Here is a 21,883-nt window from a genome sequence, read left to right as displayed (position 1 = left end):
ATTCACAGGCAATGAAAATAAGGAACATGTTTTGCACCATGTGACATTTTCGAGGTGCTTTTCAAGATAGGAACTACTTGACTTGGTGAGTAGGACACAACAGATGCAAAGGGAGGACACTGTTCACAAGCCTGAGATACCTCCTGAAAAACAGTAGAACAAATGACACCATGGAATGAAGCTGTCCCAGATACACTGATTTCTGGTTACTAACCAATTCTGAAAGTTTTATTTACAACACTTCTAGCTTTTGTTGGGGACATTCTTTCTTACCTCACTGGCTTGTATCATATTGTACTCATGGGCTTTATCTTGCTATTTCTGCTATTCTTAGGTGCTTGTAATTTATTAATATATCTTGTAAGGGCAAATAAAGAGCAACATCAAAAAAAACCCTAGCATTTGACTGTTTAACAAATACGAAGTGAAAGCATTTACTACTGATCTATAAATGCAAACATCAGTAAAAGAAATGTTTTAGTTCAGACAGTTTTACCTTCAGTAAGTGATAGTCTGGTTCCAAATGAGAGTTCACTACCAATAGATGGACAAATAGATGAGAAAGGATTTTACTGAACATTTCACCGTTTGCATCTTCCTAAAGAAGGCAGACATTCACAGCCCACTTCCTTTCCAGCTTATGAGAAATTTATTGCATTAGGCAGAAAATTTCCTTCATTACTATTTTTGCTTCATTTGTGGGCTTGTAAGGTAGTAGTGGACTAACCTTCATGGCAGAATGAGGACACAAAGCAGCAAGCAGTTGTTTACTTTAACTGTGGCAACAAGCACACATAGACACACATGCAATGTGATTTCTAAAAACCTCCACAGACTACAGACATTCAGCAAGTTTTTAAAGGCATCTCGGCATATCTTCCTCCAGCACTGCAAACCTGTGTGCCCACTTAACATGGGCAGAAGGTACTCAAGCAATCAGAAGCAGCCTCTCTTTTCCATATGACCTTTATTTATTCAGCTAACAACAGTATCATTCATTTTTGAAAATGGGGCTTGGACCTGTCTGAAACCTGACCCTCTGGCTTCACTACATTCAGACTCTACAATGGACTTGAATTGTTTTAACTGAAAGAGGTATTTCTTTCCCCCCCAGTTCTCTTAGTGAGGAGCTATTCAAATTGCTTACTGTGTGCTACTGGGAGGCATCTGTGATGTTTTGCTGATGAAATCACACTTGACAAAAATGAGCAGCAGCTTGCAGATCATAAACCTGCAATTTAGAATACATCTTCTTGCTGATAACATGAACCTTGCTGGTCCTGGGCTATATCCCAATGGCTTACAGGGCCTGAAGCCTCCTACCAAGAAACAGGGTACTTTCAAGTATACAAACATAATTTTAGCATCCAATTCTTTCAGGTTCTGCTTCTGTTCAATCCTGATAGCTGTCTAGAACAATCCAACCACAATCATCCTCAGCTGCTGATCATGCTCAATGCACTGCTAATGTCACAGATAAAATACACTAGCTAAACGCATTAGCCAATATCTGAAGCAAAGATGAAATGTCACTTTCAGGGCCAGTACAATGTCCACTGCTTGTATTATTCCATGTATATGTATATATATATAGAGATAGATAGATAGATAGATATATTTTCAGGCTACCAGCTTTCCAACACACATTTAAACCTGTCAGGTTTTATCAAGTATTAGAGCCAACTTCAAAGTTGTTGTGGGGGGTTTTTTGTTTGTTTTGTGAGGTGTTTTATGTGTGGAGGTTTTGTTTTAGGGTTTTTTCCCCCTTTTTTATCTCTTGCTTTTATCAGGAATACAGAATAATAAACTGAACTGAGATGACTTAAAGTGACCAGAAAACCCTTTCTGGCTGGAATCTCAGTATAAACACTTTGAAAGTTAGAATCCCACTATTTGTGTATGTGCAACAGGCAACTATCCTGGAAAGCACATCGCTGTAGCTAGAAAGGAAACCTATGAAATGTCTCCAGTTACAGGACCAAAATAGTCAAAACACAAGTTAGCTATAATTAGGATATAAACTTTTTTTCTGATTCTTGAGATTAAATATTGCCATTCATAGCAAGTTGAGAAAGGAAAGACACACACACATGGACCTGAATGTATGCAGGCACTCCTGGTCCCCTTAGTACACTTTTTTTTTTAATGTATGTGTAAATGGCTTGCTGGATAATCTGGTGTATGACTGACCTATGGCAATCAAGTGAGAAATGAGCTAGGGTTAGTTGTTATGTAGTTTCACTACAGACTTGAGAACCCTTGGCTGCTTTGAATTGAAGCCTGCCATGTTCACCTTCAAGATCCATCCCAAATTACATAGCAGGACACTAGTTCACCTCTGCCATGCTTATAATAAAACAAGTGTTGGAGAGAACCAGGAAAGAGCCACAGACCCTATTGCTGTCTGCCAGAAAGAGCTGGAGGAGTCCTTCACAGACCAGGGGGGCAGAAGCAAAGGTCCTGTTAGCTGACCACAGCAAGTCCTGTTAGCTGACCACTGTCCTGTGTGGACAGGCATTTGTAGCCCAGGCCCTGGATGGATGGAAGAGCATAGGGCAGCCAGCCAGCCTGGAATGGGAGCATAAGGTAACAAAGACAAGAGAGAAGGACTTGGAGATGAACAGGAAACATGAGGTAGAGAGAAGAGGAGAAAGGTATACAGTGATAGCTAAAACATTAGGCAAATCAAAGAAGGGAGAGAACAGAAAATAATCAGTAAGGACAAGTCTCTCTCCTGTCTGGCTACTTCAGAGCTGAAAACAAAAATCCAAACCAAACAATACTGGAGGCACTCAAAATTAGAAAAAAATTAAGGGTTAGAGAAATCTTTTGTGAAGAGGGAAACATAATGGCAGAAACCAGAGTGCCTGAATTCTGAGGGGGCCTGCCAAGAGAGTCATTAGGTGCAATTCTTACATTAACATCTACATCTGACTGGAACATGCAAGAGCTCAAGTTTTAATGGCTTTGCACTCCTGTAGGGTTTCCAAACCTTCTAGATTATACGTATCTCCAGGTAGAGATTTCCCCAGGGAAACTGGCATGTCCTATTTACACAGAAGGAAGGAGGGAGTAGAAAAGGAGTACCCTTGTCAATCAGTGTTACTACACTCAGGCACACACCCACTTCCACAGTTCTCCCTTTTCTCTTTCAGGGGAAGAAGCTGAACTATACATTCCCTACTCTAGTTCCTTCTTTGTGCTGAAATCCACCAGCACAAGAGAAAGTAACGACGCAATGTTACTCCTGAAGCAGCCATCCCTGCAAAAGATGAGCCTTCCCTGCCTTTTTTGAAATGATTTAGCTGCTGCAGTGTCAGGGGCATTCTCAACACAGCTCAGTGTTTATAGAGGGGCAGCTGGATTATAGCAATCATCTGCACAGTGGAAGAGAACATCTTGAGATGAGTGCATGCCTGCCAGTGACATTTGTTGTTGCCTTATCAGCAGATCAGCTGATGATACAGCAGTTATAACTGTTGACTGCTCCTGTAACAAAGATGCTCATGAGTGCAGCATATAAATACCTTGGTCTCCAGTACTCACCAGCAGCCTCCAGAAGCAATGAAACTCTCACATGGAGACCAAGGGCCACTTACAGTCTTTGTGGTGCTCCTCTTGGGCTCTCCATGTGTTTGAGGTTACAGCTGCATTCCCCAAATTTACAGTATCTACCAGCTAACATTATTCTGGGAGTAAGCTGAATATCCATCTGGGATCCATCACTAAATTCCCTAAATATATGGGGTAAGAAAAAAATAATTTAACGACCTTGTTATATTTATTGAAAAGAACAGAGTCTTTCCCAACAGGAATGAAAGACACTTATTAAATCAGTCTGCCCATTGCTCCAATGGAGACTGCTGTTGCAGGGTGCCAGTGGTTGATGACAGCCATTGCCATCTGCACCTCCCCTGGGAGTAGGTGCTGTCAAAATTGAGCAATGCAGAGGTGAAGGTCTTTGGTGTGACGGAACTGGACATGGCTTAGGCTCTCATGGCTGACATCTCCAAGCACTAAACCTTCTTGTTCTGTCAGATGAGGCTGAAGCCCATCCATTGTCTGTGTAAATTGTCCCTGAGGTGAAGGTGAGAGTAGAGTAGACCCTTCTCTACACCACTCCAGTCATCCTGCTGCCTACTGACAGTTGCACTGCTCACAAGCACATTTACAGTCAATTGATTTCACACAAGACTTTTGCACCAAAACCCTACCTGGAAGGGAAGGAACTGATGTTCTGACTCGGAAATAAAGAAATAGAATGGACATAATGTTGTGACACATGGGTTTGATGGGTGGACCGCGAGATGGATAAAGAACTGGCTTGATGGCCGCACCCAAAGAGTGGCTGTCAATGGCTCCATGTCCCAGTGGAGGCCAGTGACAAGCGGAGTCCCTCAGGGGTCAGTCCTGGGACCTGTCTTGTTCAACATCTTTGCTGGTAACATGGACAGTGGCATTGAGTGCACCCTCAGCAAGTTTGCTGATGACACCAAGCTGTGTGGTGCAGCAGACATGCTGGAGGGAAAGGATGGCATCCAGAGGGACCTTGACAGGCTGGAGAGGTGGGCACAAGCCAACCTCATGAGGTTCAACAAGACCAAGTGCAGGGTCCTGCATCTGGGTCAAGGCAATCCCAAGCACAAATACAGGCTGGGCAGGGACTGGCTGGAAAGCAACCCTGAGGAGAGGGACTTGGGGGTGCTGGTGGATGAGAAGCTCAACATGAGCTGTCAGTGTGCACTTGCAGCCCAGAAAGCCAACCAGATCCTGGGCTGCATCAAGAGAAGTGTGGCCAGCAGGTCAAGGGAGGTGATTCTCCCCCTCTACTCAGCTCTGGGGAGACCCCACCTGGAGTACTGCATCCAGTTCTGGAGCCCCTATAACAAGAGGGATCTGGACATGCTGGAACGTGTCCAGAGGAGGGCCACCAGGGTGATCAGAGGGCTGGAGCTCCTCTCCTATGAGGAGAGACTGAAGGAGTTGTGGCTGTGGAGAAGAGAAGGCTCCGAGGTGACCTTATTGTGGCTTTTCAATATCTGAAAGGGGCCTACAAGAAAGCTGGGGAGGGACTTTTTAGGATATCAAGTAGTGACAGGACTAGGGGGAATGGAATAAAGCTGGAAGTGAGGAGATTCAGGCTGGACGTGAGGAAGAAGTTCTTCACCATGAGGGTGGTGAGAGCCTGGAATGGGTTGTCCAGGGAGGTGGTTTGGGCCCCATCCCTGGAGGTGTTTAAGGCCAGGCTGGATGAGGCTCTGGCCAGCCTGATCTAGTGTGAGGTGTCCCTGCCCATGGCAGGGGGGTTGGAACTGGGTGATCCTTGTGGTCCCTTCCAACCCTGACTGATTCTATGATTCTATAAAATGAGATAATTATTTTTCTGGTCCTGTTCAGACTTGGCCTTCAAATTTTAGGCATACTGCTATAAAACAAAACAAAACAAACCCCAAACAAACAAAAACCAAAACAAAAACCATTTGTACCTTCCCCTGGACACAAAGAAAGTAAGACCCTCTGCTTCTCAAATAATGTCATTGTAATTTAGGTGTGACGGTAGAAAGAGGAGTGTTCAAGATAACAGACTAATTAAATGCTGAGTTTTAAAGACAGAAAGAGGAAAAGGACTTGGTAGAATGTGAACATGTTGAAAAAAGCAGTGAAAACGAGAGAAAAAATTCATTTAGTAACTGATCACTGACAGTGAGGGCCTAATGTGACAATTTGCCTGTGCCATTTCTAACCAGGAGTGATGCATGCACGGGTGGCTACTCCCTTTGCTAAAGCTACCAAGTCTTGCAATAGAATTGTAAGAGCAGAGAATTTTTTTATAAATTGTTAAAAAGTGACACATTAGAACAAACTGTTTTAAAGGGAACAATAAGACACAGGGACTGGAGCAAGCAAACAGAACAACCTTCTTGGGTTGAGAAAGTGACCTTGGTAGACAGTTACAGCCACAGTCCATATACTTTGCTGACAGCTGCCTTAGGTGTGCTTTATGCATGGTACGTGGCACTGTATTTGGATGCAAAGAGAACATGCTATGCATTGTGTATCTACAGCTTGAGAGGACAGTAAACATCAGAACTGATGAATAACGCCAACACGTTTCACAACCATTATACCAAAAAAGGCATACTGTAATGCTTTCAGATTTTTTTTTTAAGTGCTATGAAAGATTCTGATAGATGTGTACTAGTGGCATTACGAAGAGGGGAAGAGGAGGACCTTGGCTACAGCACATCCCTTTGTTCTGCTGACCAGCAGCAGGGCAGGGGAGACAACTGTTGCTGTGCTCCAGGAGAAGGAAGCGGCTCTCTAAATTGCTGGTTCCTTGTGAAAGCAGAGACCAGCAGCGCTGAGACCATCATCACTCTCACACCCAGTGTCAGCTGGGCACTTGGACACCTATCAGATTAGTTGCCACTCAAAGCACAGGGAGGTTTTTTAAGGACTTTGCTAGTTGTAGGCACATTAAGGGCATGTTATAAACTAGATTCCTGCATAGCTCTGCAATTCTCAGAACCAGAGTATTAACACAGTATCCAGTAATGCCCATCAGTTGCTTCCTCATCTCAACAGCAGCTGTGTTTTCTGCAAGAGGAATGGTAGCTAAAAATAATCTGGCTCTGACTTCCTCTTTCAATCCCTACAGTCTCTTTTAAAAACATGTTTTTGTTTCTTCCAGTAACAGCAAGGAGAACGTAACAGACAGCACCAGAATGGTCACCTGCACAAAGAGAACAGCAGCATCAGAAAGCTCAGAGAACAGTAGGAAACTGCCATAAAGATCAGAGGCAACAAAGAAAATAGTTACAGTTCCGAGCAACACCTTCCGCATTGCCTTTCACACTTGCAGCAAGCTTTGTTAGGCCTCTCCTTACATGAGCCAGTTAGCAATGCTGATCAAAAGGGGAATACAATCTGGATGTTTCTGAATGCAATTCGTTTGCTCATTTAAACACATTAAAAGTAAGAACAATGCTCAGCAATTGCCAAATTCACACTCACGGATGCACAGTGGAGGTTTTTACTCCCTCAGGAATAAATATTTCATTTTGAACTCTGCATCATCCACAGACCTACAAAATGTGTCAACTCCATACCAAAGATGCAAAAGAAGAAGATGCAATTCATCCCTTAGTAACGTAGTGCTATGTATTCTTCAACAATAATTCTACAGGACTTGTAGGCACTTTCAGACTGCTACATGCAGCTGCTTCACATAAGCCTTTTCATAAACATACATCATTCTCTATTAAAAGGAGCTTCATGTATAACATTCCAATTGCAGCCTGTAATTAGCCTGATACAGATTGTACCTGGAAACTTCCTAAGGCAGGCACGATGCTTTCTATTTGAACCTAGTCTTCCAGAAGATCCCTACTCCCAGTAGGTATCTCTGGACACTACCAAAGTATTAATAAAATAATCAGAGTTCAGCCAGTGACTTACAAACCTGCTGCTAACAGACTGATATCTGAAGTGAGCACAGCACAAGGGACAGAGATACAGTGAATACAACCTTGTCTCAGATTCTAAATACGTTGTACAATGTAAAGGTTAGAAAGTATACAAGAACGCATGCTGCTGTATATAGTTTATGTACCATATGATACACTGTGAGCTATTATCGTGGTTTTATCCGTTCTCAAAGCTCAACACCAGAAACCATAAGCAGCTTTCCTAGTGCTGTAGCATCAGCAGTCACGTCTCACTTGCCCAAATCAGAAGTGAAGGCAGGGCCACCACCAAAGCACAAGATTACAGTAGCTTCTCCTTCCTCTCCTTGAATCCTGTCATCACCTAGCAGAAAGCATCACTCTTACCTTCTCTCTTCTCAGCTGCATCCTCTCATCATTTCCTCCCATATACTTTCCACTTTCACCACACTCTCCTGCTTATTTCTGACTTCCCAGTTACTCTGCCTACCCTCACAATTGCAATCCCACATCGGCGTTTCAGGGGTCATTGCAAAACCTTCTGGGCCAGAGAAGATGGTGAGCCCAGACAGTACTTAGCACCATCTGTGGGCTATCTCACAGGTGTTATGGGTAAATCACCTGCTGTACCAGGGCCAGCACAGTGTCTCTGCATGACTGACAGCTCTAGAAAGACATGAGAAGCACAGATGTTACTAGTCAACTGTGACCAGGGCTTCTCCTTCAGCAACATATGTAACACTAGGAAAGAAAAAGCAAGAATAATGAAATTTTAAAATATCTTGGTAGGTGGTGTTAAGAGTAATCACAAGAGCATAGAAAATTAAGTGGGTTTGGGTACCTTTTTAATGGGAAAATGAAGAAAATCAGGAGCTCAAATATACCACCGCAAAGAAACAGAGAAAGTAAAAGATCTGTAAAGTAAACTGAATCCAAATATAAGCAATGCTTTATTGGGATATAGCAAGCAACCTATCAAATAGGGAACTGGTACAAACAGATTGAACAAGACTCTCTTTTAACAGAGATGTATGGTGACGAGACAGCTTCTTTCAGTTTTTAAAGCAAGTATTCAAACCATTAAGCACTAAAAAAAATAAAAATCAACCATTACAACGACAGACAATATTAAAAATGTGCAGAATTTTACTATTTTTACAAATTTCTGCATAATGCTAGAAAACAAGTTATTATAAATTAAAACGGGAATAAAATGAAACTTTTTTTTGCTTGGCAAAGCAACACAAATTTTTAAAAACCAACTGTACTTTATATACAACTACTACTAAAACCAGGTGAAAACAAGCTGGAAATTTAAAGGACAGCAAAAAATGCACAACCCAGTTTCACCTGTCAGCAACACCTTCTGCTACTGCAGGGGATATGTTAGTTGTATGTACAGCTTTAAACATTGCAGCATACCACAAGTAAACCTTAATAAGGTCAAAATAGGACCCTCTGCAAAAAAGGGTGAGTTGGCAAGTATGAGTCCCATCCTAAAACTGTAAATAGTAATAATTTTAGCAGGTCTTTAGTGTAACCCAAAACCTCCTTTAATTGGTTTCTCTCTCCCAAATACGCACCAAAACCCTTTTTGGGGTGGAGGGGGCATGGCTGTTATTTCAATTAATGAAATTCATATGTATGGCTAAAAAGGAGAATGACATACCTCCCCTTTGTCATGGATAGTGTGATGTAGCTATCTCAACATGCTCACTGACACTTCCTAAAAGAGAAATTATTATGTGCTACCTAAAAAATACACACACCTCCCTCAGTTCAAACTCAGTATGTAGTATATTGCCAACTCTATCCAATAGGATATATATTGTAATTTGGTTTAAATTTTTAATAGATATATTCTGTCTTTACAAAGTTCCATCACATGAAACCAAATTGCTTAGTTGTTTGAGGCACAACGTGACCCCAATTAGACAATTTGCTATAAAGAGTTGTTCTTTAGATGTTGTGTCTGTAGAGGTTTTACGTGATACTCATAGATTTTCAGCGCAGGCCCCAGTTTTAATGAAAGTCCAGTCAGTACATCATTTCTTGTCATCAACAGTAATGATTTGCCATCAATTTCCTATAAGAAGAATTAAAGAGTTGATAAAGACAAATGTACAAATCTAACAGATGAGAACAGTCATGCAACAAATGGAAGACTATTACAGAGGATCAATTGAGAAAAGAAATAGTACCCTTTGTTTTCCTGAAATTATGTTTAAAGTTGCTGAATTTTGCTGTCTGTTTTTCAAGTGCCCACCTGTGCTGACTAAAGCATAAATACTGTTCAGTCACACAAAACCCAATGAGCCCTTCCCTGTAAACTTGTTTCAAATTAAAAGGTGCATGTGCAGATTGCCTAATTATCAGCCATTAAGAGAAGAATACCCTTTAAGGAGAAGGCTTTATGAAGTGCATTTCAGAAGAATTGCCATTGACAGCAATATGCAAGTTTGGACCAGTCAGTATCTGCTAATAACTTCAGGTGCCTTCTTTAAAAGGCCAACCTTTCCATGCATCTGGGGGTGGGGAGGGAATAAAACCCAACACTCCTGCAGTCAGAAAGTTTAGAATGGCCTAACTGTGAAGTTAAACACTGAGAGGACTTCCTTTCCTTCACTTAAAACAGAAAAGGCTAAAAGCAGCAACTTTCCAGCTTAGGTCTCAACAACTCTATTTGTTCCTGCTTAAAATGCTCACTATTAAATCAAGGACATGTTTTGGATTTTTTTTCCTTTCAAACTTTGTTTTTTTAACCTATTTAGATTAGAAATCCTGTAGGCTTTGTTGGGTTTTGTGTTTTGTTTTGTTTTCTACCTCAAGAGCTTTGTTTTATGTTTGAAAACTACTCATAAATGATTTTTCAAAGGCCAACATGGTAGAGAAAGAATCTGCATCTCTCAACTCCCACCTCCATCTTAGACATGGGACTATCCTTTCCATTACACAATCCTACAGTACAATCACACTGCACTGCTCAGGAAACAGGAGCCACAGCTACACAACGATGCATTGACTGGTGTCTCACAACACAGCCAAACCTCCTGAGGTTGTCATAGCCCAAAGTAGTACACAGCCTTCTGGCATTCTCCTGCACTGGACTTCACTCTACTGTTGCAATCTTTTTTTACTGTTAATAAAAAACCCCACTACTAAATGTTGGATTGCTATCAACAGCCAATAACCAGTTCAAATGCTTGCACACATTATTGTTTTCTATGTTAACATATTGCCAAAATTTTGTATTTTTATAAAGATTACAAACATCACACATCAATTTATTCCACTGCAGCATCTGGCTTAGAAATACTGAATGTTGTCTTGAAAATGTCAGATATACTGTCCTTGATTACAACTCAATGTGAAAAGAAAAACTTAGAATAGAGTTCAGCATTAATTTGTCCAGACTGCTCTCTCTTACGGTTTGGTAAAGTTCACAAATACAAAGTGCATGGACAAACCACCACAAGGTCAAAAGATCAGGTTAAAGTGTCATTTCTTTACAACCTCTCCAAGACGTATGACTGCTAATCCCTCAGAGAGTGCAATGTAATGGCATTTCTAAAAGAAAAAGAAGTTTCCAGTAACTTTTTACACAATTACAGCAGATGCCTCTTTCAAATTACTGTTCAGAATGCTAATGGTTAAAACCAGTTTCTATCCTCTCTTTCCATTCATCACAATTCGCTCTGTGGGAATTTTGACACCAGTGAGTATTTGCTCATTGTTATGACTGATGTGAAGATGCCTTTTCTGCTGCTGTTCAACAATGCTACGGAGGAAGAACAGTCTCCAGCTTGATAGGATCCAAATGGCGTAAATCCAGTATCTGGAACAGGAGAAGCTACGAATAGACAAAAAGCATCTATTCCTTTCCCTTCCTCTTCCACAAAGTTCCCCATGGGTTCTAGAAAAGCTGGTCAATACTAAGGCTTCCACTGAACAGAAAATTCATTCCTTAAATGTATCTGCGTAGATATGGGCAACTACCTATTCAGAATTCAAGAGTTTTATTTTTGTGTGTATTGTTGGCTTTACCTCTTCCATTTCTTTTTAGTTTTCCACTTAAACCTGCATCTGTAGATTTGTCATAGTCATTGTGGAGTTCAGTCCCACAAACATGTGCAGGCAGGCAGCAATTCTTTGAAGATACCCACACCCTCATCTTGCATCTGGTTCATCATTCTGTGCCCCCAACTGTTTGGCTTGTCTGATTTAGGTGATGATGGTTTGTTGTTGTTGCTGGTTTTTTTTGTTTGGTTGGCTTTTTGTTATTGGGCAACATCTTTCAGTTGAATCCGTTTTCATCAGTGAGCTCTTTTGACTTGCTGACATCAGTGGAACTCCGAGGAATAATGTATAATCATCATATAATCATTATTTCTTACCAACACTTACAATACAGTTTTAAAATAAAACATTCTACAGTCCTTAAAACGTCCTCTCTTTTTTCCTTAAAATGTTGTAATAAAAAATTCAAAGAATCACTTGCTTTGGATAAGTCCAGATATATTCAGGTTAATCAAAAGAAAATGTGGACTCAGTTACTGTTGAATAAAACCTGAATGTAATAACAGACAGTATGATTACATTCTGGGATATGAATGTTTTGTAAGGAAACCACTGTAATACTCCTACTGAAGTAGTTGAGTGGAAAATAATTTCCCAGTGTTGTAGGTGAAACAGAATACTTTACCAGCTGCAAATTCTTTTCCCTTCCAGTATATATTCAGGGCAGTAGCAGATCAGATTAATTTAGGTTTCTGGGGCCCGGGGAAGCTGCAGTAGAAATGACAGAGAAAAACGGAGATGGCCAGAGCTTCAGCTGCATGCCTTGTGTCTCTATAGACAGAGGCTGACTGAAGATTCAAAGTGAACCTGGCTGTACTGCCATACGTGGAAAGCCTGAGGGATCCTGATAGCAAATACCCTAAGTACACAGAGTTAAAGTTAGTGGCTAGGAAACAGGGTAGAAGAAACAGAACACCACCACTGGTAAGAGGCTAGGGACAGGGTTGCTCATGGGGCTGTTCCTGGTGCAGACAGGGAATGGGCTGGCAGAGCTGGTATGCAGAACTGGGCACTGGCTGCTCCTCCTGCTGCTAAGGGAATAGAGGGGGAAGGAAGTGACAATGCCTTCTGCTGTGAGTGTCTGTCCCGCATCTCCTGGCTGCATCCGGGTAGCAGCTGTCAGCCTCTCTCTCCAAGGTTTTGGCATAAAGTGAAGTTGGCAGAAGAATCACAGCCACAATTCTGCCCAGGGCTATCCTAGCAGAGCCCTGGCAACACATTTCTAAAAAGCAGCTTACTTCAGCTATCCTCCTGCAGCCACTTGCCCTCACTGCAGAATACTAATAAAACCTTTATGCTCTACTTCTACACTGCTTTTCATCAGGATGTTGTAAATTGCTTTGCCAAAACTTATGAGTTAGCCTCACCTTGCTGCTGTAAGATCAGTAGTAATTACTGCAGTGTTATTGACAAGCCAGCTAAAGTGCAGAGAGGTTAACATATTTGATGAAAGTCAGAGGTATCTGTCAGTATAAGGAAAAAACCCCAGAGGCCACAATTACTTTGCCTGTGTGTTAATTTTAAGCCACATTTCCAGGGTTTTTGAGGAGATGGGACTGCTGGTTATTAAGGAATGGATGCATGTAAACAATTTTTTCTCTGTTTACCTGTTTTCAAATTTTGAAAATTTTGTAGCAGATACAGAAAGAGCCTCTCTCTCCCTGCACCCCATAAGAGAATTACCCAATACCAGGCTTTTCACCCCCAAGAAACAAGAGCTAAATTTAGATACTGTTATCAGCTACAATCAGATGGGATTTCACTGTCCAGCTGCTGAACATCATCAAGATTAACCTGACCAACAGTAACATTATTTAATGTTAGATGTAGTTTCCCTGCAAAGCTGCCGCTAACCAGCCCCATCTCAGTGCCAAGGAAGGTGAAGCCATCTATTTTTATAGCTAAATACAAGGGTTGGTAACTAATTTCCTTACAGACACATGAAAGCCTCAAGACTTACCAGAGAAGGTGCTGAACTGACAACCTGGAGATGCAAATTCCTTCTCTACGGAATAGGTAGGCTGTAGGCCAAGTAAGCCAACTTCCCTATCCTCTTCCACCAATACACCATACCAACATGTTGACAGGTGAGTTACAAGGGGCCATATGAGTGTTAAGATCTCTGCTTAAAGAAATCTACCAAAAGAAGCCATCCATCAGCCTCAGCAGTTACAAGGCCCAGAAATGAAAACCCAATCTCTTTTTCAGACTGAGTCCTACAAACATGTGCTCCTGTGTCCAAAAAAGATTATTCCCCTTTACTGCCACCTTGCCTTTTCCTTGTTCACTTGCACTGCCAAACACTGCAGCCCTTTTTTCACTACTTTCTTCTCAGGAGCCCTGGATTTTATAAATAGTCTTGAGTGTATTTCCATAATACACTAAGGAAGGGAATTACCACGTTTTAAATAACAAGGTAGTGAAACGGAGTTGATTGCATAGGGAGTCCAAGCCAGAAAATTTATTTTGATTCCTCATCTTTCAGATGACCCTTTTAAATACTAACTCATTATCCACACCTTGTAGTATTGTAGAGTAATACTATGACTCAAAGATCATAGTTCAGTGGGGTTTCACACAAGAACAGATTCAAATCCCTCTTTTAATGTGGAATTTCCATTCCCATTAAACAGTACATAACCAGGTCTGTGGTGAAAATGTGCAATGTGAGAAACTGGTGGCAGTCAAAAGGTGTTTCCCAACAGATTTACCTGTTCTTGAAACGCATTGGCTTGTTCTTCAAATCCAGCTGTTCTGAAATAATTCACAACATCGATAACAGCCCAATCAGCAGGATCTGGAGGTCTCCCATTCTCTACTGAACTGCAAAGTGCAAATCCAGACAAGTAATCACTAAACGTGTGCAGAGCATCTTCTGCTTATTTGTGCATATCCCATGTACATTCCCTCCTTTGTTCCTCCTGTTTTCTTCCATTTGAAAAACCTGATGCTGGGGACAACTGAGATTCTTCTTTTCTGAAGGAAGAGGTAAGTATATGATCTTCACATCAGCCAGAAGTAATCAGTCAGGATCTTTTCCTGCAACTGTGTTGCCTTTAACAGTTGGAGAACAAAGACTACTGTGACTGAGGTCTTTCAAGACTGCCACTTGTTTTCAACTACCCTGTACTTACAAAGAATTGCAGCATGTTAATTATTTTCCCAGATGAGATTGTGTTTTCTTGCAACACAGATCAAAACTACTAGAAACAATCTTTACCTTGTAAAACAAACAAACAAAACAGAGAAGCATCAATTATATAGAAAAATTCCCCAAATTGTTTTTGGATTCATCTTTGGACAAACCTATGGACTTTCTGAATAGCTAGGAATCTGAGAAAACATCTGTTAAGCGCTATCAGATTGAATGCCTTCTGTGACTGACCTCTGACATTTGCTTTTCACAGTAGCACAACCAACCAATCATTTATATTTCTATCCTTATCCTGCATTTCTTATCCTGAGTCTGCCATTACTCAGTCTCAGATAACGTTTGTGTATCTGCAGATTCTTGGTAAAAAGGACACAGCGAACTTGATTACCTTTCCTATAGCAATTTAGGAGGATGAAGAGCAAAACATCAGAAGAAATAACTTCTTACACGTTTCTCCAACTAGAAGTCCCAAAGTTCTCCTCCTTTAACTCTTGGAATGTACTTGTCAATGTAGCAACAAAATTCTGGCCCTAGAGACTCACAGTGCATGCACTTGTCCTTCTTTCACTTATCACATGGAATATACATGTCTTAGAGCAATGAGAAAAGGGTCAGAGTTTTAGTTTACTCATCAAGTAATGACTGACTTCCTTAATTGCTTCACTGATTGTCATTACACAGAAGGCCTTTTTTTCAGATTTGCTGAGTGCTGCCTATCTGGCCTTATCTAACCTGCACATTTTTAATAATTAAAAAAAAAAAAATCAAAGACATTTGGTGGTGGTCACATTCTGAGGCTTAAGCAACAAAATGTGAAAGCACCACACAAGCCCTACAAATACTTACAAAAGCAGCAGTTAAAGAACTATTTTTCAGTCTTTGCATTTTCCCTAAGACATAGGCTGTTGATTTGAATAACTCATCTTCTCCTTAAAATTAAACAAATTCCCAACAACTATTTATTAAAAAGACAAAAATCAAACCCCCCCCAAAACATAATAAATCCTAAAGCTACTGAATTTGATTCTTCCCCAAAGAGCAAATAAAATATTCTGTCTGTTAAAATACCTCCTAACTGTATTTTGCTTACTTCCCAACAATTGAAGCTAAATATTATGCCAAACACTCCTTCCCACAACTTCCTATTTCAGCCCAGATGTGTTAGTTCTTCATGTAGCTCTACAAATTGGTCCATTCACATCCCAGGCTCAACTGCAACGACTAGGACTAGGTAGGAGCTCTACCTTAGTCATTAACTGGTCACAGGAAATAATTAAACGTTCTTGACTAGCAGCATGCTGGACCTCAAGTGGAGTCAATTTCCACAGCTAGAGCTGCAGAAGATTCAATGGCATGTGGCAGACTGCTGGAGGCTGGCTGGATTTTAACCCATCTACCCACACAGATGCTCATTTGGCATCTAGACTTCAACACTCTCCTCATTGTCCTGTTCTTCCATATGGCTCTATTCTTTAGACAAGAACAAGGAACACAAAATAGCCATGACTTAGGTGGTCCTGGATGCCACAAAATCTTAAAAGGACTGGCATTTTAGACTTTGTAACAAGCCATTAGATGCACTGACACTGACTTAAGATTCAGCTTGCCTGCTTTTTGCTGCCATCCCTGTGCCTTTATTGCCATCATGTGGCAGAAGCAGCAAGGCCTGGAAGGATATAGCTGCAACAAACAGATTTTATCCAAGCTATTTATAACTATTTCAAGAAAGTGCCAAATACTTCCTTTGTAGATTTATGTACATACATACTGTGTACACTCATTTAGAAACCACAGCTCCCCATCAGTTGTAAAAAGCCACCTTTGCAATTAGTAGTTGAGCCTTTATTACCTAAACTTCAGGGGAAAATGATTAAATGTAAGTTGTCTTCTTATGTTGTCCTTGCTTTGACTGCCTCCCTTCTCCTCCCACCACAGAGTCCTCATTGTAGAAGCAAGACTGCCAAGTGATGTCTGTTTCTGAGGGACATACACAATATTATTTAATCATAGTCACTGAATAGGAGAATGTATTTTATGTTGGTAGGGTGTAATCAATGTCTCAAGTGAAGGGGAGCATGCTGATTTCAATAGCTGCCATCAGATCTTTTGATGCTGCATCATAATCAGGTGTTTTATCAGCATTTTGAAGTGACCAACATCGTTATTATTTATATTTCCCTAATGCCTAGGAGCCTAAGCATTGTCAAGTTTCCTTGGAAGGCTAACAGTGAAGAGATCTGAAGAAGAATAATGTGCAGCTTTGCAGAAGTGTTGCACTTTGAGAGGACAGGCTACAAACTCTCTCTAGTACCTTTTCTGGTGATTTAAAAAAAAAATACATGTATATCTGCGTATATCTATCCCAGCACAGCTTCTATAACCCTAAAGGAGCAAGGTCAAATTTTTCCACACAGAACTCCACTTCTCAGATCCTAACTTGATTCAGAACTGCTAGCAGTAATCTAAGAATTTCTGACTTTTAAGGATAAAGAAATGCCTCTGAAACAGTTTTGGTACCTCAGCCTGCAATCTACCACACTAATGAAAACTGTAGAGCAGTGCACACCATGTCTCTGTATTACTCCCATGCCAGGTCTGAAGTGAAAACCCAGTAGTTCAGGGCTTCTCCAGCAAACAGCTTAAAATTATCTTTTCCAGAAGAGAACTGGCACTAAAGACACATGCTGCTGCTGCTACTACTTCCTAGTTCTAGATGGCTGTGTAGTCAGCAGAGAAAGGCGTATGTCTGTCTGAATGAGGCAGCAAGGTGACTTCCACACACTTCTGTTCATCAGGCACTAGGTCAGCAAAAGCCAGGTGAGCAGAGGCAGAATACTGGTTACAGGACTACCACTCACTTCAGTCTTTGGTTGAGAGGAGAAATCAATGGAGAAAGGTATACCCCTAACCGAAGTTACTAGCTTCTACAACTCTCTCTTGCTATAGTCTTCACACATATCACTTCTCATTAATTCAGTGCCTGAGACTCTTCTGAAGCTGAAATACAACAAAAATAGAGAACAGGGAAGAGTTTGAACGAGCAAAGATGGAGGTGCCCACCATTGCCGACCACATTAAGTCAAACTACAATCAAAATCCACGTGCTGCTTACACAAACTGAACACTATGGATTCACTTACTTTTTGACATCCAGAGAGCCATTTTCCTTGTTTTCCATGTCAACAGTTAGCATGGGGAGGAGAGCACTTTCTTTTACTTCAGCAACTGATCAACAGGGGGGGGAAAAAAAGCTGTGTTTAATTATTGGTAGTATGAAAAGAGCAGCATCATGTAACAGAAAAGAACATTCTACAGGGACACAACCATATTTACACCTGAGAGTAAAAGTGCTGTCAAAGACTGCTTTCCTCAGAAGCCTGGCAAAGCTGATTAATAGCTAATGAACTAGAAGTTGACCTGTGCTTCAAACACAACAAATAATTCATGCCTGAAAAATCAAGGAGGGTAATATTATATCTGATCCTTTTTGAAATGAATAAAATTATGATTGAACTACATATTCATACACATAGTGATCTGCAATATATAGCCAGATGAGTTTATTATGCCTTCATTCATCCTGCTACACAGAGGATCCAAACAGATGTATGATATTATCCTATGTGAGGTTTTGAAGTCCATAGCCTTGTTTTACAAATGGCGAATCTAGAAAACAGATGAGCACAAAATTACTTATACCCATCTCACACATAAAGCTAGTAAGCAGAGTTACTAATTGAGCATCAAACTCCGGAGGCCTAAAGCAGTATCTTATACATAGGACCACCCTTCCTGCACTAACACAGCTTCTTCTGTAAGCGTGACATACATTGTATGCAGGAGAACATAAAATGTACACAGGAAAAAAACCCAGTTTGTTTACCCTCCTTGCAGTGTGCTGGAGTACTTTCTCCACACAGCTCGTCCACCACTCCACAGAACATGCAACAACGACCCAAGCCTTTTCTTTCTGTTCTCAAGTAAGCCATGTCTATTTCAGACTAAGAACTGACCACGGAGTCAGGATGTTCTTGCTGTAACATTAATGGAAGCCAGCAAAATGTCTCAGAGCTCTGGGAAGTACTGGAAAAGGAAATTGTGCTCTTTGGGTGAAACTTTGCAAAAATAGAGGATAGCAATTAATACTGCTATTAAAGATAATTTAAAAAGCCCTTTATTATACAGCTAGCAGCATGTAAAACACTAAGAAGACAGTAACAAACTAATCGAAAAGATGCGTTTGCCTCCACCGCCGATCAAATAACTCAAGCCATTCCCTCAATCACTTCGTGGTTCACCTGAGGTGACAACAAAACGACAACCACACCAGCCTGTCTGAGGAAGGTCCCCTCGCCCGGCCGCGCAGGACCCCGGCCAGCCACCCCGGTCTCGAGGCATGGCACCCTCCGCGGAGCCCTCAGCCCCGCGCAGCCACCCGGGCGCCGTCGGGGGGAGCTCCCGGGATTCCCCTTCCCCTGCAGCGGGCGAGGAGAAGGCTCCCCGGGACGGCGTGACACGCGTTCACCATTTTACAAGCATCTCCGAAACCGTTCGCCTGGCAGCACTGCACCACATTGTCATTTTTTGGCCGGGAGGGAGCGCGGGGAAGTAAGACAGAAAAACCTACCTAGGAGCAACTAAACCAAAGCATTGCTAGAGGCTGCTCCGGAGCGGCGCAGCCCCAGCTCCCGCCCCCCCGCCGGCAGCGGGGCGCTGTGAGGCGGCTCAGTTTGACACCGGGCAGCAGCCCCGCCTGGCTCCCGGCCCGCACCAACCGCCGCCCGCGTCATGGCGGACGCGTTAAAGGCGCAGTGGATGCACCGCCCCCCCGCGCGGTCAGGGGGCCCGGGGCGCCGCGGGGTCCCCGCGCCCGCCGCCCCGCACCAGGGACCTTTATTCGCCAGTGCCTGCACCGCGGAGACACTGCAGGGTACCCCGGGAAGTTCCTTGGGCTGGGAGCAGGGGGAACAAGGCTGGATGACTCCAGGGAACAGCTTCCCTCCGGCAGCGCTTACCTGCCGGAGGAGGGCGGGCAGGACAGCGTCAGCGCCGGGGGCTGCTGTCACGGGAGGCTGCAAACCCGCCCGTGGCTGGAGCGGAGCACTCCGTGCCAGATTCATGACCGAAGTTTCTTGGGACCTCCTGGTAAACAAATCTTCTCCTCCTACCAAAGGGTGTGTGTGAAATAACGGTAAGAACTGGAGAGGAAGGGAAAAAAATCGCGGATTTTTTTTGCAGGATGCAGTATTGAGATGCTGGCATTTCACACAAGATGCAAAATAGGAAGAGCCAGACCTCAAAAAAATGATAAAATTACTTAAAATTAATTTCCAGAATGAGATCACCAACTTGCAGGTGAATAGCAGGCACTTGGCTTTCTCTGGAACCAGAATATCGGCAGGCTCAGGGTGATGGGACAGAGGAACGATTGAACAGCAGAACCGTGCCATCGCCACCATATGCCACTATCAGACTGGGGCAGGAGAGAAGATGGAGATAGCGATTCTCGGGGACAGACACGTGTCTAATTCACGTAAGCACCATACCTTATTTCACAAGGAGAACCTCAGATACCCACAGGATTTGCTGTACAATGGAAGCACAACTCAAAGTGCCTACAAATGACTAAGGCAATAAAATCTTGCCTGCAGATAATACAACTGTTGGCAAATTTCTCCAGCAACTGCACTTTTTTTCTTTATTACATTCCAAATTTCTTAATATTTCCTAATAGTACTGAAGTATTGCATGGATGACATGCTGCCAATGCTAGAGAAATCAAGCAAGCGACACCAACCAACCACCATACCCTGCCTTCCACACATACAGGCTTTGCAGTCTTCCTCCTGCTGCGTTCCAACCACAACTCGGATGCTGTGACCTTTTGACCATCACTAACACTCTAGGTTAGTACAAATTTGAGGGATGTTTTACTTGTAGGATTTCCTGAGTCAAATGACTCAAATTACACCCTTGCTGTTCACTGCAAGGCAAGGGGCACACTACAAGCCGCCCAGGAATTCATACAGAACCAGCTGATGACTTCAGCCTGATTTCAGCAGAGCAAGTCACCACTCCATGAAACGAGTGCCCCAACCAGACAGAGCCTACCAGCCAGCAGAGCTAGCACATGGAGCTGTCCCGGTCACTGTGCATCTCTCTTACTCCCAGAAGAAGCTCACTGCATCATGGTTGAACTTGTGAACGGAGATCTGAGTCACCTGACTGCTAACTGGATGAAGCTATGAACATTAAAATCACAGGAAAAGTGCAGTTCTGTGCAAAGGACTGTAGGCGTGACTTCCTCAACCATTTCATTTTGCTTGACTTATATGCTGCCAAGTAAATAACCCAAGCTTGCAAAAACTATGCAAATAACAGGACTCGAGTATCAATAGGAGCATTGAGAACAGCAGAAGTCCTTGCTGCTTTGAATTGTAAATAAATGCAGATAAATGAGTTAGAGTATTAAACATAACTGCAGCCTAAAGAAAACTCTCTCTACTTCACATCACAAAGCATACTGTAAAATGTGGCATACTTGTGTTGGATGAGTAAGCTGCACAAGGCAATTCTTTTTTGTCTCTCAAGAAATACGCATTCTAAATGAGGCCATAATAAGTTTCCTGCATCAGCTGGTTTCTAACTTTGGTAATGAACTGACATTTGAGGATACAAATATAAACCAGCTATTTTACTCACACTCTCCTCTTCCTTCCATCCTGTTCTTCAATTAATCCTTAGAGTATTCACTGTGAGGGCTCACACGGTGTGTGTGTTCCACCCAGAAGTCCTTGAACAGCAGGGAAAGAAATTTTAAGAAAATGGGCTGTAGAAAAAATCCATGTGGAATATAATTTGTGTTTTCATTCATTGGGTAAGGTAATTTAATTAAAACAAGATTATGTCTGGAGACAAAGCAGGAAAGTGAATGAGACTTTTGTTTGACTATTTGTATACTGCTTCTGCCAGAAAACGTTTCCAGGCCAGGTAGGAAACAATGCAGCCTTGGCAGATGCAGGTTAAGGAGTCAACCAACCCTGTGTGTTTCTGAACTTCTGCTGTTCCTTGAGAAGAAACAGAGAAGTCAGCGTAGATATTGCACACCAATCAATCCTGTTTTCTAGGTACTGGAAAACACCAGTTTTCTACAGAAAAGCTGCTGGTTTTTTTGTCCCTGGAAGTGACAGCAGTACATGAAGACAAA

At 42.1% G+C, this 21,883-nt stretch overlaps 1 protein-coding gene across 1 annotated transcript; it reads right to left on the bottom strand.

Moving 5' to 3' along the window:
* Nucleotides 1-9,387: 9,387 nt before the first annotated feature.
* On the bottom strand, nucleotides 9,388-21,397 carry SAMD13 (sterile alpha motif domain containing 13). Its single transcript, XM_054384506.1, has 4 exons — nucleotides 21,379-21,397; nucleotides 17,817-17,901; nucleotides 14,234-14,345; nucleotides 9,388-9,531 (listed from the first exon to the last, which is right to left on the bottom strand). The coding sequence occupies exons 1-4, from the start codon at nucleotides 21,395-21,397 to the stop codon at nucleotides 9,388-9,390; spliced, it is 360 nt and encodes a 119-aa protein (XP_054240481.1).
* Between the last annotated feature and the right edge of the window lie 486 nt (nucleotides 21,398-21,883).

Source organism: Indicator indicator, chromosome 10, assembly GCF_027791375.1.
Source record: "Indicator indicator isolate 239-I01 chromosome 10, UM_Iind_1.1, whole genome shotgun sequence".
Classification (NCBI taxonomy): Eukaryota; Metazoa; Chordata; class Aves; order Piciformes; family Indicatoridae; genus Indicator; species Indicator indicator.
This window is presented reverse-complemented; position numbering and strand designations above follow the sequence as displayed.

What these genes read in the sequence shown, in the direction of transcription:
- SAMD13 (XM_054384506.1), bottom strand. An exon ending in GGCTCTCTGGATGTCAAAAA is followed by an intron (nt 14,346 to 17,816) that starts GTAAGTGAATCC and finishes TGCACTTTGCAG; the next exon opens with TTCAGTAGAGAATGGGAGAC. An exon ending in CCAATGCGTTTCAAGAACAG is followed by an intron (nt 9,532 to 14,233) that starts GTAAATCTGTTG and finishes TTCTTCTTATAG; the next exon opens with GAAATTGATGGCAAATCATT.